At 40.7% G+C, this 17808-nt stretch overlaps 2 protein-coding genes across 21 annotated transcripts in view; one reads left to right on the top strand and one right to left on the bottom strand.

Annotated features, from left to right (window-relative positions):
- ASB3 (ankyrin repeat and SOCS box containing 3) overlaps positions 1-8457 on the bottom strand; it is a 126868-nt gene extending 118411 nt beyond the window's left edge. For 6 of the 17 annotated variants that reach the window (XM_077958630.1, XM_028831634.2, XM_077958622.1 and 3 more), the window contains exon 1: positions 7245-7383. Coding sequence is in view for 2 of the 17 variants with exons in the window: in XM_077958621.1 (XP_077814747.1) it covers positions 7919-7959 (41 nt within the window). In the remaining 15 variants the exon portion in view is untranslated. 17 annotated transcript variants of the gene reach the window in all.
- The window catches only part of ERLEC1 (endoplasmic reticulum lectin 1), a 34911-nt gene continuing 24040 nt past the window's right edge, over positions 6938-17808 (top strand). For 2 of the 4 annotated variants that reach the window (XM_077958620.1, XM_077958617.1), the window contains exons 1-3: positions 7453-7805; positions 15080-15184; positions 16672-16752. In XM_077958620.1, the coding sequence (XP_077814746.1) occupies positions 7644-7805; positions 15080-15184; positions 16672-16752 (348 nt within the window). In that variant the 5' untranslated portion in view covers positions 7453-7643. 4 annotated transcript variants of the gene reach the window in all.

Raw genomic sequence — 17808 nt, 5'->3', positions numbered from 1 at the left:
CAATCTCTGAACATAAATAGTGAAGATTTCAAGGACACTTATCACTTCCCCAATCAATACCCTTGTTATTTCCTATGCCTGTCTTTAATCTCTTAATCCCATCATCTTCGTAAGCTGAGGAGGATGTATGTCACCTCGGGACCCTGTGACGATCGTATTAACTGCACAAATTGTTTGTATAGCATGTGTGTTTGAACAATATGAAATCTGGGCACCTTGAAAAAAGAACAGGGTAACAGCAATGTTCAGGGAACAAAGGAGATAACTTTAAACTCTGACTGCCAGTGAGCCGGGCGGAAAAGAGCCATATTTCTCTTCTTTCAAAAGCAGATAGGAGAAATACCGCTGAATTCTTTTTCTCAGCAAGGAACATCCCTGAGAAAAAGAATGCGTCCCTGAGGGGAGGCCTCTAAAATGGCCGCTTTGGGGATGGCTGTCTTGTAAGATCGTAGACAAAGGGATGAAATAAGCCCCGGTCTCCTGTAGCATTCCCAGGCTTACTAGGACAAGGAAATTCCCGCCTAATAAATTTTGGTCAGACTGGTTGTCTGGTATCAAACCCTGTCTCCTGATAAGATGTTATCAATGACAATGCATGCCAAAACTTCATTAGCAATTTTAATTTTGCCCCATCCTGTGGTCCTGTGATCTTGCCCTGCCTCCATTTGCTTGTGATATTTTATTACCTTGTGAAGTATGTGATCTCTGTGACCCACACCCTATTCGTACACTCCTCCCCTTTTGAAAATCGCTAAGAAAAACTTGCTGGTTTTACGGCTCAGGGAGCATCACGGAACCTGCCAACATGTGATGTCTCCCCTGGACACTCAGCTTTAAAATTTCTCTCTTTTGTACACTTTCCCTTTATTTCTCAGACCAGCCAACACTTAGGGAAGTAGAAAAGAACCCACGTTGAATATCGGAGGTGGGGTTCCCCGCCTGGGCAATATAGTGAGACCACGTCTCTACAAAAATGTAAAAATTAGCTGGGCATAGTGGCACATGTCTGCAGTCCTAGCTACTCTGGAGGATGAAGCAGAAGGATCTCTTGAGCCCAGAAGTTCAAGGCTGCAGTGAGATATCATAATGCCCCTGCACTTCAGCCTGAGCAACACAACAATACTCTGTCTCTAAAACTAATAACAAATAAATAAAATACAAGCAGAATACAGAAAGGCAAATTACCAATTCAAAGTAGCAGAATCAGAGAAAGCTTCACAGAAAAAAACAAAAAGGTGTTCATGTGTCAGAGAATAATGGTTAACACTTATGTAGCACTAACTACATGCTAGATTCTATACCAAGTGCGTTACGTATATTAACTCAATCCTTATTTTCTATGATGATGAAAATGAGAGGCAAAGAGTTTAAGTAAAACAAACGTAGTATCATTTATTGAACATTTTCAACATGCTAGGCACTGTGCTAAGCACTGAATAGGAACAAAATGAAATTAAGGCCTACAATTTTAAAAAGAACAAAAAAGGCAGCCAGGCACAGAGGTTCACACCTGTAATCCCAGCACTTTGGGAGGCTTGAGGGGGCAGATCACTTGAGCCCAGGAGTTCGAGACCAGCTTGGGCAACATGGCAAAACCTTATCTCTTACAAAAAAAATACAAAAAAAATTAGCCAAGCATGGTGGCGCACACCTGTAGTCCCAGCTACTGAGGAGGCTGAGGTGAGAGGATCACTTTAGCCCAGGAGGTTGAGACTACAACGAGCCAAAATCATGCCACTGCACTCTAGCCTAGGCAACAAAGCGAGACTCTGTCTCCAAAAAAAAAAAAAAGGTGAGAGATGGTAGTTACCTCATTTTGTAACTCCATTGGTAGGGCTTAACCCCATTGAAATTGTTTTCTTTCTTTTTTTTTTTTTTTTTTTTTTTTTTAGAGAGAGGAAGTTTCACTCTCGGTACCCAGGCTGGAGTAGTGCAGTGGCACCATCTCGGCTCACCACAGCATCCACCTCTCAGGTTCAAGCGATTCTCCTGCCTCAGCCTCCAGAGTAGCTGGGATTACAGACATGTGCCACCACGCCCGGCTAATTTTCTATTTTTAGTAGAGACACGGTTTCTCCAAGTTGGTCAGGCTGGTCTCGAACTCCCAATCTCAGGTGATCCGCCTGCCTCAGCCTCCCAAAGTGCTGGGATTACAGGCGTGAGCCATCACGCCTGGCTGAGATTCTTTTCTAAAATAGGACAAAATAAAAATAGGACTTTTTAAAACAGGATTTAAAAGATTCACCTAATTACCTATATCCTACAGCCATAATTTTCTTTTTAAACAACAGTATGCTTTGCCCAATTTTCTCAACAGCATTGATTTATTCAGCAAATATACTGGCTGGTTGCCATGGCTCACATCTGTAATCCCAACACTCTGGGAAACCAAGAATTTAAAAAATAAAATAATTAGCTAGGCAAGCTGGTGCACACCTGTAGTCCCAGCTACTGAGGAGGCTGAGGTGATGGGAGGATTGCTTGAGCCCCAGAGGTTGAGGTGGCAGTGAGCAGTGACCACGCAACTGTACTCCAGCCAGGTGACAATGTGAGACACTGCCTCAAAAAAAAAAAAAAAAAAAAAAAAAAAAGGATTACTCACTCTATGCAAGACAAACTAAGCACATACATTTTCCTCCGCTTCCTAACAAAATCCCACTGAAATGTATTCATTCATTCTGGAAGAGAAAGCAGGTGGGATCATATTGAGGTTTAAGCCAGTGCAGAGAAAACTGCAGTCCAGAGAAAACTGCAGTCCAGAACAAACACACATGCGTACATGAGAAGGCTATAGCAATGTAGAAGACATTCTTGCCAGCAGAGCCTGGAGATGTACCAATCTTAGAAACAGAAGCAGAAGAACGATGTAGGACTAAAATCAGAATTATTGTAAGATTTATATGAAACAGCAAGTCAAACTTTTTACCACAGCCCTTTACACATAAAAAGCCTGGCAGTAACAGTATTTGTTTCTGGCTAAAACCACATCTATTTTGTTGTTGTTGCTCTTTTTAATTTAACAGTCTACCCTGGAAGCATTTGAGCATCCTCATGTTCCATAACAAAGCATTCGTTATTTGGGTACAGGGTGGAAAGAGAGGAGGAAAGAGGTAACTCGTTTCTTGCACTTCACTCAAGGACCCTCAAGTGAGACCCAACAGCTAGTACCCTGCTCACTTACAAAAGAACTCAATAATTTTTTTTTTTTTTTGAGATAAAGTTTCACTCTTGTCACCCAGGCTGGAGTACAATGGTGCAATCTTGGCTCTCTGCAACCTCCGCCTCCCAGGTTTAAGTGATTCTCCTGCACCAGCCTCTTGAGTAGCTGGAATTGCAGGAGCCTGCCAGGACTTCTGGCTAATTTTTGTATTTTCAGAGAGACAGGGTTTCACCATGTTGGCCATGCTGGTCTCGACCTCCCGACCTCAGGTAATCTCCCAAAGTGCTGGGATTACAGGTGTGAGCCACTATGCCCGACCAAGATTTTTTTTTTTTTTTTTAAGGAAAATCTCAACAGAAAAAGATGAAAATAAACAATTGACCTGAAAGAAGTAGAGCTATTTCCAGGAATGGGGGATAAATACTTAAAAGTTATAAGTGTAATCCTCAAAGAAATTCATGTCATGAGAACAATGCATCCATTAAAAATCAGTAACTAGAAACTGGGGGGGGGGAAAAACCACTGAATAAAGAAAGTGAAAAAAACTGAAAGTCAAGGAAATGGTCCTCTTGGATTGATCCTTCATATTATATATTTTTTCTTTTTATATTTTTCCTCTGTATTTGGAAGAATCTATCTAAATGTATGTGGAAGAACGTATCTAAATTCTGAATAGAATAGAGAAAATGTAAGAACATAATTAAAGAAATAACTGAAGAAAATTTTCCAGAAGTGAAAAATAGGACTCATAGAGTGCCAAGAAGGATGAATGAAAAAAGATTCACCACCTAGAAACACTCTGATAAAATATCACAGAACCAATGATAAAGAAAACAGTCTAATAAAATCTTCCAGAGAAAAAAGTATGATACCTGCAAAAGAAAGACACAGCATTAGACTTGTCATCAGATACACTAGACGCTAAAAAGCAACAAAATGTCTTCAAAGTTTTGAAGAAAACAAAATGATTGTGGACTAAGTCTATTCCCAAGCTATCATTAAATGAGCAGGAAAGGTAAAGGCATTTTCAGACATATGAAGCCTGTGGAAATTAAATTACCTGTTTAATCCTTTCTGAAAAAAATTGCTTGAAATTAGTTTTACCCCAACAAGGTGGGAAAAAAATCTGTGACAAATGAGGACATGGAATACATAAAGCAGTAGACCTAACCCAGGCATGACACAAAGAAATCTCAGAAAACAGGTATGCAACTGACTTGGAAAGCAGCTAGTCTAAATTACACGTGTGAGAGCTGGAAAGATAGCTTCAGGAGCAAAATGAATTTATTTTAGCAAATATAGTGCCATTATTAGGAAGCTAATAGGATACCTTAATTGGCAGAGGTAGAATTACATTTTTTCCCTGCAGATGCAATCATACTTACTGGTTTTATAGTGAATGATGATTGCATAATTATAATATGGCAAATAGTTGATAGGTTTTCAATGTTTAAGAATCAACCTATAAATAAAGCATAGAAGACTTGTATTGATTGATGTCTTATGGCTCCTTAAAATGTATAAAACCCAAGTGTAGCCCGACCACTTTGGGCACATGCTGTCAGGACCTCCTGAGGCTGTGTCAATGACATGTCCTTAACCTTGGCAAAATAAACTTCCAAATTGGTTGACACTTGTCTCAGCTACTTTTTTGTTTTCAGCCTCTATTACCTTCCTGAGGCTGCTGTAACAAATTACCACAAACTGAGCAGCTTAGACAACATAAATTGATTCTCTCACAATTCTAGAAACTGGAGGTCAGAAATCAAGACGTCAGCAGGGCTATTCTCTCTGAAAGCTCTAGAGGAGGATTCTTCCTTGCCTCTTCCTAGCTTGTGGTGATTACTGGCAATCTTTAGCGTTCCTTGGTTTACAGACACATGCTCCAATCTCTGCCTCCTCCTTCATGGCATGGCATTCTCCTTGTGTCTCCATCTGTATCCAAATTTCCCGCTTCTTATAAAGATACCAGTCATTGGATTAGGGCCTCCTTCGATTCAGTATGACCTCATCCTTACTTGAATTACATTTGCAAAGTCCCTATCCCAACTAAGTTCACTCTCACAGGTTGTAGGGGATAGGACTTAAACGTATCTTTTTGGGGAACACAATTAAACCCACAACACCCCCTATAATCAATTTTCCACACAGCAGCCAGAATGATCTTCACAAATGCACATCGCGTCCTGTCCACTCTCCTGCCTACAGAGCTGTGTCTCCCTGGCCTCTTTCTGCTTCTCAAACTTCTACCACTTTCCTCTTACACTCCAGCCACACCGGCCTTCTTTCTATCACTCCAACACATCAAGCTCATTCCTGCCTCAGGGCCTCTGCCTGGAAATCTGTCTGGCTCCCTTCTCATCATTCAAGTCACAGCTCAGATGTCACTTCCTCACAGAAGTCTCCTCTGCCCTACGTACTAAAAGCAACACATCCCACGGGTATTCTCTTTCACATAACCCTAGTTTCTTCGCAGCACTTACCAATACCAGAAATTATTTTACTTAAGTTCCCTCTTACTTAAATATCAGCTGTATTGAACACAGATTCAATCACTATAGTTCTAAATGCTAAAACAGGACGTCACAGAAAGTTTTCATTTTTATTTAGTCAAGTACATCTCTTTTCCTTCATGACTTAAGACTAGTGCTTAGTACAGAATAAATGCTAAAAAAAAAAAAAAAAAAAAAAGGAAGTTAACTGTTATTACTACTGTAATAGTTTGCAATCATTTGTTTGTACAATCTCCCTGGCTAGACTGAGACCGAAGACAGAAACCCATTTATTTGCCATTTTACCAATCCCAGTGGAGCCGGGCACAGTGGCTCAGGCCTGTAATCCCAGCACTTTGGAAGGCCGAGGAGGGCGGATCACCCGAGGTCAGGAGTTCAAGACCAGCCTGGCTAACAGGGTGAAACCCTGTCTCTACTAAAAATACAAAAATTAGGGTGTGGTGGCACGCACCTGTAATCTCAACTACTGGGAAGGTTGAGAAAAAGGAAAATCCCTTGAACTCGGGAGGCGGAGGTTGCAGTGAGCCGAGATTACGCCCACTCCAGCCTGGGTGACGGAGCGAGACTCTGTCTCAAAACAAACAAACAAACAACAACAAAAATCCCAGTAGTCTGGAACATATTAAGCATTAATAAGAAGTGCTGAATATAATTAGCGAATAACAATTCTGAACAAAGTTATTTTCTTTGAGACCATGGATTCCTTATGTTAAAAATAAATTTTTACAGATAGAAAATGGGACTGTTCTTCCTGCTTTTGGATTTGGTTCAAATCTGAGGAAGTGGGGGCAACCAGTCTTTAACAGATCTAGCAAGACTGTCGAGCTTTTCCAACCTCGCAGGAAGAGAATGGTAATTGCTCTAAAGCCAACACTGTATGTCCATCACATTGGAGATCAAAACAGACAACGGCATTTTTTTCTGAAGAGGGGGAGGGGAAACCAAAAGTTTTTGTTTAATTTGGGGATGCAGTCAGATGTGACTTAGTTTATAACGACACATTCATCTGGCGCTGAACCTCACATAAGGAATCTTATCGGCTTCCTTGATAAAACAACATCCCAACACTTGAATCTAGAGACAGAGGACCCCCTTGGGGTAAAAAATGTAGGGCTGTATGTAATGTCTAGCTGTCCATTCCACGAGAGTCTCCCACCATGCCAAATTCGGAGGCTCGCGGTATTCTACCGGGAGATGGCGGGCTACCTCACCCCAGGTTTCCCCTAACACAGAGTTGCAGTCGCTGAACAAACTGCCCTGCGTTAGTCAGAAGCTGTGAAGTAACGAGACGGCCACGGTGTACAGCAGAAGAGGTGCAGGGAAGCTTCAGGCGGGAAAGACAAATGCCAAACGCGGAGAAAAAGAAGAAAAGCTGCGAGAAGGCAGGTCAGTCAGGAACACCGCCATTTCTCATAACTCATGCTACTTTGAATTTTCTCATCTAAGGACCGCACCCGCACTGTTCACACTGTCTTCTTCCCACTCTCACTCCGTATGGGCCAAACCTCTACCTGCCCACTGGAGAGCAGCACGAGTGGCTTCAGGAAGCGGCTGCCGCCTCCGAGACTCACCGGCCTGCCGTGCTGCCACTTCTACACCGAAATGGCCGGTCCGAGACCGCGTCTCCAGATGCGGCGTCCCAGAAGGTCCCCGCTTTCGAGCCCCACCGCGATGTTGCAGCGGTCCGAAAACGAGAGACGCTCAGCCGACGTCCCGGCCCCCGTAGGCGGACGGCTCCGCGACCCCCGGCCCCGGATGTTGATATGTCGTCTGCCCCGGAAACGGCGACAAGAAGCTCAAGGGGGCGGAGGCGGTGTTGCCGGGCTCTCCGGAAGGAGACGTGGCGGCGGTTGGGCCGGGGCTACCCGGGCCCTTTATAGTCCCGCCGCCTCCTCCTCCACCTCCTCCTCCTCCTCTCCTCCTAGAGCAGAGGAGGTTGTGGAAGTGGCTGGAAAAAGCGGTGGCGGAGGATGGAGGAAGGAGGAGGCGGCGTACGGAGTCTGGTCCCGGGCGGGCCGGTGTTACTGGTCCTCTGCGGCCTCCTGGAGGCGTCTCGCGGCGGCCTAGCCCTCCCTCAACTCAGCGATGACATCCCTTTCCGAGTCAATTGGCCCGGCACCGAGTTCTCTCTGGTCAGTGCCCTCACTAACCCCGCAGCCACCCCTCCTCCTGATACTAAGGGTTCGGCCTCTTCCCTCGGTTTTCTTTGCTTTTTCTCCCTAAGACCTTCTCTGCAGACTCTTACCTTCTCCAAGCCAAAGCTGCTTTTATGTCGCGTTCATTCATTCATTCGTTCTCAGGTTATGTGGAGGCGTCCCCCTTGCTGAGCATTAGGGATCCAGCGATCACCTGCTCTCTACCTTTTTAATTCTGTCGCACTAGACCTTGCTTCCGAACACTCCCACCCTGCAGAAGCAGCTTTCGTAGAATAACGTCAGGTGCACTTACTCATCTTCCTTTTGGAAAATTAACTGTGGCTCTTTCTCCACCAGCAGACTTCTTTCCTTCAGTATTACACGGCACGCTGCCCACACCACAGTACTTCAGACTCGAGTTCCCTCTCTCGTATTCGTTCTCCCTCTGTTGTATACACACACGAACATACGCAAACGCACAGCTCCAAGGGAATCTTTTCCTTTCAGAGTTGTTTCTGAGAGGGCTGTTTGGCTTGTGAGATGTTAACGACCCTTTATGCAGAATATGCTTTACAGCTTTCATGTATTACGACTGCTATTTGAGTCCCCAGAACATGAGCTTCTATGTTGTTTTCCTATAGTGAAGAACATATTTATAACCTCGCGGAAATGAAAATTCAGTCTCGGGGGAGTGGACCGCTGAAAAGTCTTCCTGTCCACGTGTACCTACTGCAGGCCCATACAAATTGTACTCTTATGACACTTACCATGTAATAATTAACTCATTTATTTCAAATTGAAGTCCCGGAAAAAGCAAATTTTTTTTTAACTTTTTATTCCAATTACCTTCAAGCGTTCAACTTGCAATACTTTATTATATTCTTTTATTACGATATTATTGAAACAGTAAGTGATACTATGATGTCAAAACAAGATGTATCAAGTTAATGGATGTTATGATTACCAGATAGCTTTCTATTTGCAAATGTTAGGGGTTTTTTGGTTTGGTTTGGGTTGGGTGTTTTTGTTTTTGTTTGTTTTTTGAGACAGGGTCTCAGTCTGTTGCCCATCCTGAAGTGCAGTGGCACGGTCACCACTGGCTGCAGCCTCGACCTCCTGGGCTCAAGAGATCCTCCTGCCTCAGCTTCCCAGTAGCTGAGACTACAGGGAAACCCCATCACCCCTGGCTAATTTTTTTTTTTTTTCCTAAAGTCAGAGTCTTGAACTCCTGGGCTCAAGCAATCCTCCTGCCTCAGCCTCCCAAAGTACTGGGATTACATATGTGAATCAAATGTTAAGTTTTTTTGCTTATTTTTCACATCTGGTTTGTTTCTCCAGCCTTTGTTCTCCCATTCTGGTTGTTCAATGGCTTCTGAATTTATCTAGGTAAACATTTTTCTGGGAAGTCAAATTTCTCTTTGTATTGCCACGAAATATTGCTATATTAAAATGCCTATGCAAAATTTTGTTATGAATCAGATATAACTTTAGCAAGCTTGGATGAGAATACTTTAATCTCTGTTATTGTATCCAAAGAGCACACTTGGAGTGAATATGGCAGATGTTTGAAGAATTATGTCATTAAAATTTTTTACTCTTGCACCTGTGGTTTTTTTTAAATTTAAAAAAACTTGCTGATACATAGCCCTGAAAACTTAATTGCCTATAAGTGAGCGATTAAAACTAGCATTTTTAGAGGTCACTACCAAATTGTCATTCCATTTTCTTTCAGTCTTAGCATATGCTACACCAACCTTTCACGTATCTAACAATTTTATTTCAAAAAAAATTCTTTGGCCAGGCGTGGTGGCTCACTCACGCCTGTAATCCCAGCAGTTTGGGGGGCCGAGGCAGGCGGATCATAAGGTCAGGAGTTCAAGACAAACCTGACCAACATGGTGAAACCCTGTCTCTACTAAAAACACAAAAATTAGCTGGGTGTGGTGGTGCACACCAGTAATCCCAGCTAGTTGGGAGGCTGAGGCAGGAGAATCGCTTAAACCCGGGAGGCGGAGGTTGCAGTGAGCCAAGATCGCACCACTGCACTCCAGCCTGGGTGACAGAGTGAGACTCCATCTCAAAAAAAAAAAAATTCTTTTTTAAAGGCTGGAGTGCAGTAGGTATTTATAGGCATGATTATGCTCACTACAGCCGCGAACTCCTGGACTCAAGCGATCCTCCTGCCTCAGCCTCTGGAGCAGCAAGGACTACAGGTGGTCACCATTGCATCTGGCTTTTTTTTCTTTAAGTCTGCATTAGTTTGAGAAAAATTAGAGATACTGTTCTATGAATTGGCACAAGGCCTATGTCCTTTATGTAAAAATAAGCCACAATAGTCATTATCATTGGCATTTTTTTTTTTTAAATATTTCTATAATCTTAAGGCTTCCCTTTGCTGGTACATTTAACTGAAACTACTGGCTGGGCACAGTGGCTCATGCCTATAATCCCAGCACTTTAGGAGGCTGAGCTGGGTGGATCACTTGAGGCCAGATGTTTGAGACTAGCCTAGGCAACATGGCAAAACCCTGTCTCTACTGCAAATGAAAAAATTAGCCCATCATGGTGGCACATGCCTGTAGTTCCAGCTACTTGGTATGCTGAGGCAGGAGAGTTGCTTGAACCTTGGAGGCAGAAGTTGCAGTGATCCAAGATCGTGCCACTGCACTCCATCCTGGGCAACAGAGAAGGAGTCTGTCTCAAAAAGAAAGAAAAAGAAACTACTGCCCTCCTCACCTGGCACTGCTATTTTTTTAATGGGCCAGTTGGTTGGACATTTGTGTGTGTTTGTGACAGAGTCTCGCTCTGTCATTCAGGCTAGAGTACAATGGTGCCATCTCAGCTCACTACAACTTCTGCCTCCCAAGTTCAAGCGATTCTCATGCCTCAGCCTCCCCGGTAGCTGGGATTGTAGGCATTCGCTACCACACCCGTCTAATTTTTTTTGTATTTTTAGTAGAGATGGGGTTTCACCATTTTGGCCAGGCTGGTCTCAAACTCCTGACCTCAAGTGATCCGCCCACCTCGGCCTCCCAAAGTGCTGGGATTACAGGCGTGAGCCACCGTGCCTGGCCGCTGGTTGGACATTTGTACCTAATATGCAGCTGTATGAAATAGGATAAGGTCCTTTGTCTGTCTACTATCTGAAATTGGAAGAGACTGGATTAGAAGATCTGAATTTTTTAAGCTTTAAAATTACCTTATTTAAATCATCTTCCCATTCAGATATATTGAAACAATATATAATCACTTACAATCTTGCTTTCAGATTTGCTTAGAAAAAGTATTAAGCACCAAAACTGTAAAATGGGGGTTGTTTGTGTTTTGGTAGAGATAGTTTCCCTATGTTGCTCATGCTGGTTTCAAACTCCTGGTCACAACTATCCTCTGGTCTCAGCCTCTTAAAGCACTGGGATTACAGGCATGAGCCATCTCACCTGAACAAAAAATTTGTGAATTTTTTAATGTGTACATTAACTAGTTAATAATTATGATATTCTTTGCTTATTGATGTTTAGCATTGTTTTGTTTTTGTGTATATATTTTCCTTCTGAAGTATCACCTCTGTCATTATGTTCAATTATTCATCACTTTATAGAGTTCATAGATTTCACCAAATTAAACCACGAATCAGTCTAATTTTCTGTCTACTTCTGTTGTGGATGTAGAATATATTTTACTCAGATTTTACCAAGCACTACTCTTTGACCAACTCCATGGTTTATAGCATGTTTATAGCATTGACAGGTTCTATCGACAGGTGTATTTTATAGCCTCTACCATTATAGAAGTTCTCTCATCCTCTAACCATCTTAATTCCTCCAGACCCACGTCAAACATTAGGAATTCCTCTCATGCCAAGATATTTTTAAAGTTCCTTAACTTTTAAAGTACCCCAGCTCCTCTGATTAGTTTCATTATATTAAAGTTTGACTTTATATCAAATCTCTAATAAAATTTGACTTTATGTCAAATCGCTGATTTCCTCTTCCACTGAGAATATCTTGTTATATAAAAAAATTTTTTTATACTATCTAATTCTGTACATTCTGAGTTTATTATATTTTGTTTTCTTAAGAACCTGTTTTACAAAATCAGAATCCTGATTTTAGTAGATCAAAATTTTTAGAAAAATCACAAAAGATTAACTTTTTCTCCGTAATTGCTGTTACCAAAAAGTAAAGTTTGCTAAAAATATGTTTTGTGGTCCCAATAAGTGACTCAATATTTCAGCAAAGAGTTTTCAGATAGAATTGCTATTTGGCCTATTTTATTGGGAAAGCAGCCTTTCCTAAACTAATGAAAGACAATTATTTGCATCAAGAATTGTCTTCCCTTTTTTGCTGTGGTTCCAAACAAGCATTTTCTTTTTACATGGGAAGCATTTTGGAGACCATTTTGAAAGGAATTACAAATGTTATGTCTTATAGCAAATCGTTGGCACAATTGAATGTTTCTAAGAAATTCTTTGTAAGTTTAGCTTTGCAACTCTTACTTTCAAATCTCTTTGATTCCCTCATCATCTATAATGCTCTTTTTTTTTTTTTTTTTTTTTAAAGAGAGACGGGGTCTCACTAAGTTGCCCAGACTGGACTCAAACTCTTGGGCTCAAGCAATTCTCCCGCCTCAGCCTCCTGAGTAGCTGAGACACACCTGACTTACAGTGGCCTTTTAAACAAGTGTCCTTGGCCACAATTCAAGTCTACATAGTAATCTAGAAAACATTTGTAAAAGCTCATTCAAATATGTTAAAATATTTAAGAGCTTACAGAATATGGAGCCAATCTGTTTGAATTCTCTGGCCTCTGCTACCTCTAGGTTTTTTAACCTTGGACAAATTGTTTAAGCCCTGGACCTTAGTATATGTTTCTGTAAAAATGAGTGTAATGCTTGTTTTGAGGATTAATGAGTTAATGAATGTAAAACACTTAAAAACAGTACTGTCCTAGAACTAATACAGCTAGTACTTACTGCTTTGTTTTGTTTTGTTGTCTTGCGGAAAATGCTGTAATTTGCATTTGTGTTTAGGATTACATTGGTGCCAAGTAGTGCTGGTTTTATTATAGTTAAGAGTTGTTAGGCCAGGGCAGTGGCTCATGCCTGTAATACGAACACCCTGGGAGACAGAGGCTGCCAGATGGCTTGAGCCTAGGAGTTTGAGACCTACCTGGGCAACAGGACAAAACCCCATCTCTACAGAAAAATTACCGAGGCATGGTGGCACGTACCTGTAGTCCCAGCTACTAGGGAGGCTGAGATGGGAGGATCGCCTGAGTCCAGGAGGTCAGGCTACAGTGAGCTTTGATCATGCCACTGCACTCAGCCTAGGTTAGTGAGAGACCCTGTCTCAAAAAAAAAAAAAAAGTTATTATTAAATTGAGAATAGAACAAAAGTCCTTAATAAGAAGAGGTTCTCCTTGCCAGGAATAGCTAAATAGTACCATAGTTGCACAGTACCATAAGAGGAAAGTGAAGAGATAATTGAATTATCTTAGAACATGTATCATAAAACACAAACATTTCTGCCTTAGTAAAACAAGTATCACATTTTCTATCAGAGAGCAGAGATTTGTTTTTACTAAAATAATATCAGTTGTATTAATTGAAGTGTTTATTTGAATTCTGTTGATTCATACTAACCAATGTGAATTTGTTTGGTTTCATATTGTAAAAAGCTTTAAGGATAATTTTGTCAATATATGCCAGAAGTCAGCAAACTACAGCCATGGTGCTGTCCCACCATGTATTTCTATAAATAAGGTTCTATTAGTACATCATCATCCCTATTTGTTTACCTACTGTTTGTGTACTTTGGTTGCTAGAGTGGCAGAGGCGCAACAGAGACCATATGGCTCACAAACCCTAAAATATTTACTCTCTGGCCCTTTACAAAAGTTTGCTGACCCCTGATATATACTAAGAAAAAGTTAAGTCGCACAGGTGCGGTGGCTCACGCCTGTAATCCCAACACTTTGCGAGGCCGAGGCGGGCGGATCACGAGGTCGGGGTCGAGACCATCTTGGCTAACACGGTGAAACCCCGTCTCTACTAAAAATAGAAAAAATCAGCCGGGCGTGGTGGTGGGTGCCTGTAGTCCCAGCTACTTGGGAGGGTGAGGCAGGGGAATGGCGTGAACCCGGGGGATGGAGCTTGCAGTGAGCCAAGATTGCGCCGCTGCACTCCAGCCTGGGAGACAGAGCAAGACTCCACCTCAAAAAAAAATTAAAATAATAATAATAATAAAAATAAAGTCAAGTCAACACAGATGATTGTAGTAATTTGCTTTTAAAAGGAATTTATTTGTGGATAAATTCATACATTCTCCAAATATGAAAAATACTGTATTACATTACTTTCATGTCCCATGCAACAGAACTGAGAGTACTATATATTTGTAAAGTGCTGTGGATTCATATATAGATGGTAATTGCTAGTAGCAGTAATAAGTGTTCAGTGATGGTGTATCTATGAACATTCATTGCCACCTCTTAGTGCCTTTTTTTCTTTTCTTTTCCTTTTTTTTTTTTTTTTGTTTTGTTTTGTTTTGTAACAGGGTCTTGCCACGTTGCTCAGGCTGATCTTGAACTCCTGGGCTAAAGCAGTCCTCCCACCTCAACCTCCCAAGTATAATCACTATTTTAGCTTCAATCTATTGCATTCCTCCTTTTTTTCTTTATACTCCAAACATTATTTTGTTCATTTATTTTCCTATTATGACACCAGAATAAAGCTTATTACTTTCATTTTGTAATTAATAAGTATGTTGATGAAGCCACAAAAAAGAATGAAAGCACGTCCTTTGCAACAACATGGATGCAGCTTGGAGGTCATTATCTTAAGTGAATTAAGACAGAAACTGAAAACCAAATACCGTATATTTTCATTTATAAGTAGAGGCTAAGCGTTGAATACACGCTCAAAGACAAGAACAATAAACACCGGAGATTCCAAAAGACAGGAGAGATGAAAGGGTGACAAACTGCTTACCAAGTACTGGGGTACTATGTTCAATACTTGGGCGACAGGAATATTAGAAGCTCAGACTTCATCATCATGCAATATATCCATGTAACAGACCCTGCACATGTACCCTCCTGAATCTAAAATTTTTATTAATGTATGTAGCATATTTTCTCTCCCTTTAAAATAATCATATGTTGAAATGTTAAATTAGTTTAAAGAATCTTTTTTTCCAGCTAGGACTGAAGTTATTCAATGTGATACAATTTCACAGAGAAGAATGTAATGTATATTTTTTGTTCTATTTGCAGCCCACAACTGGAGTTTTGTATAAAGAAGATAATTATGTCATCATGACAACTGCACATAAAGAAAAATATAAATGCATACTTCCCCTTGTGACAAGTGGGGATGAGGTAAGTTTTTATAGATATATCGATAATCCTGTCACCAAAAATATTTATGTAAAACATTGTAACTACATACTTTGAAGTAAAATTGAATAACAGATTTCTCAATAAGACTGTTTTAGCATAAAAGTATTAATTGGTTTTAATATTCCTGAATTCTTTGATTTTGCAGTTTATCTTGGAAAAATTAGCAACCAAATTTTTTTTTTTTTTTTTTTTGAGACGAAGTCTTATTCTGTCGCCAGACTGGAGGGCAGTGGCATGATCTTGACTCACTGCAACCTCCGCCTCCCAGGTTCAAGCAGTTCTCCTGCCTCAGCCTTCCGAGTAGCTGGGATTACAGGTGCACGCCACCACGCCCAGCTAATTTCTGTATTTTTAGTAGAGACAGGGTTTCACCATGTTGGCCAGGATGGTCTGGATCTCTTGACCTCGTGATCCACCCATCTCAGCCTCCCAAAGTGCTGGGATTACAGACGTGAGACACCATGCCCAGCTGCAACCAATTTTTAATGGTTTGAATAAAAATCTAACTCCATACTTGCTTTCTTTGTAGACATTAGAGTTTTAAAGCAAGATATAATTTTTAAATGTATATGTGACTTTCAAAATAAAGAATTGTTTATAAGTAAGTCTGTAGGTACCCCATGCTTTCTCATTACCTTAGCTCATGCCCTTATCTTCCTCCTGAAATGCCCTAACTGCCTCTTATCCATCCTTCAAGGCAATGACTTCTTTCAAGATGAAACAGGAGAGGCAGCATGGTAAAATGGAAAGGACACCAGCCTAGGAGCCAGGAGGCTGAGGTATAGGCTATAGTTAGCTGTGGAACAAATTTGAAACTCACTTCCTCCACTCAATAAATTTATTAAGCCAATTCAATAATATTTTCATGATCTGGAAAACAGAAATATTAAACTCAGTGCTTTATTGGGTTTTGTTCAGATTTGAAATCTAAGACCACTATTTTAAGTCTCCTTGAGACACACACACACACACACACACACATACACACACACACACACGGCATTCAAATCTGAAATGTAAAAATATGTAGAAAACTGAAAAGTACCTTAAAACTTTCCAATATATTCTGTAAGATTCAACTATTCTAAGGCTTTCATATCTAAGAATTTGTTTGGGTAAAAGCATTTAAAAATTCTGAAATAAGTTTATAAGAATTGTTCAGGAAACTGATACTTAAAAGCCTTTTTTTCCTTCCATTCTTGCCTTGTGAAAAACAAAAATACATTTTAAAAGACCTTTTTTTAAAGAAAGAATGAACTCTATGAAAGATTATTTTATGGCTCCATATTTTGTACTTCAGTTCATTTGAAAGCAGTGGCATACCTTAGGATGTTGTTAAACATTTTGACTTTTTTTCTCTTTTATTTCTAAGCATTTGTGATTTGAGTAATGAGTTAATACCCGAACAGCAAAGTTGGGTGAAATTCTAGAAAGACTGTAAGTATTAAACTCCAATTCTTTCTTAGGAAGAAGAAAAGGATTATAAAGGCCCTAATCCAAGAGAACTTTTGGAACCACTATTTAAACAAAGCAGTTGTTCCTACAGAGTATGTATTTTATGTTTACTTGATGACTAGAAAATGATTACCAACAGCCAACAGACCTTTGAAAATACCGTTTCTTCTTTATTATGTTGTATCAGGTTTTTTTTAACTATTGTTATAGGTTTAGGGTTACACATGCAGGATTGTTACATAGGTAAACTGCATGTCACAGGAGTTTGGTGTACGGACTATTTAGTCACCTAGGTAATGAGTATAGTACCTGATGGGTTGCTTTTTTTTGTTTTTGTTTTTGTTTTTATCCTCTCCCTCCTCCCATTCTCTAACTTCAAGAATGCCCCAAGTCTGTTATTCCCCTCTTTGTGTCCGTGTGTTCTCATTTTTTAGCTCTCACTTATAAATGAGTATTTGGTTCTCTGTTCCTGTTGTATCAGATGTTAAGTTAGGTATAAATCTGAGTTCTTTTTGTTTTTTTTGCTTTTTTCTTTTAGAGAAAAGGTCTCATTCTGTCACCCAGGCTGGAGTATAGTGGCATGATCACGACTAGCTGCAGCCCCAACCTCCCATGCTCAAGCTGTTCTCCCACCTCAGACTCCCCAGTAGCTGAGCACCACCATGCCCTGCTAATTTTTGTGTTCTTTTGTAGAGACAAGGTTTTTCACAGTGTTGCCCAGACTAGTCTCAAACTCCTGAACTCAAGCCATCCACCCACCTCAGCCTTTCAAAGTGCTAGAATTATAGGCATGAGCCACTGTGTCTGGCTAGTTGTTTCTTAATAACATCTTACTCATTTCAATTCCTGTCTAGTGTGTGCAGCAGATACCAAATAATACCAATAACAAATCATACCATTTAGCAAGCTGTTTTGAATGTTTTTCAGTTGAAACTAAAGTTTTCTGCCTTTTTTTTTTTTTTTTTTTTTTAATGAGACAGAGTCTAGCTCTGTCACCCATGCAGCCCATGCTGGAGTGCAGTGGCACGATCTCAGCTCACCGCAGCCTCTGCCTCCCAAGTTCAAGTGATTCTGCCTCAGCCTCCCAGTAGCTAGGATTACATGCACGCGCTACTACACCCCGCTAATTTTTTTGTGTTTTTTAGTAG

The sequence above is a fragment of the Macaca mulatta genome, chromosome 13 (genome assembly GCF_049350105.2).
Source record: "Macaca mulatta isolate MMU2019108-1 chromosome 13, T2T-MMU8v2.0, whole genome shotgun sequence".
NCBI lineage: Eukaryota > Metazoa > Chordata > Mammalia > Primates > Cercopithecidae > Macaca > Macaca mulatta.
This window is presented reverse-complemented; position numbering and strand designations above follow the sequence as displayed.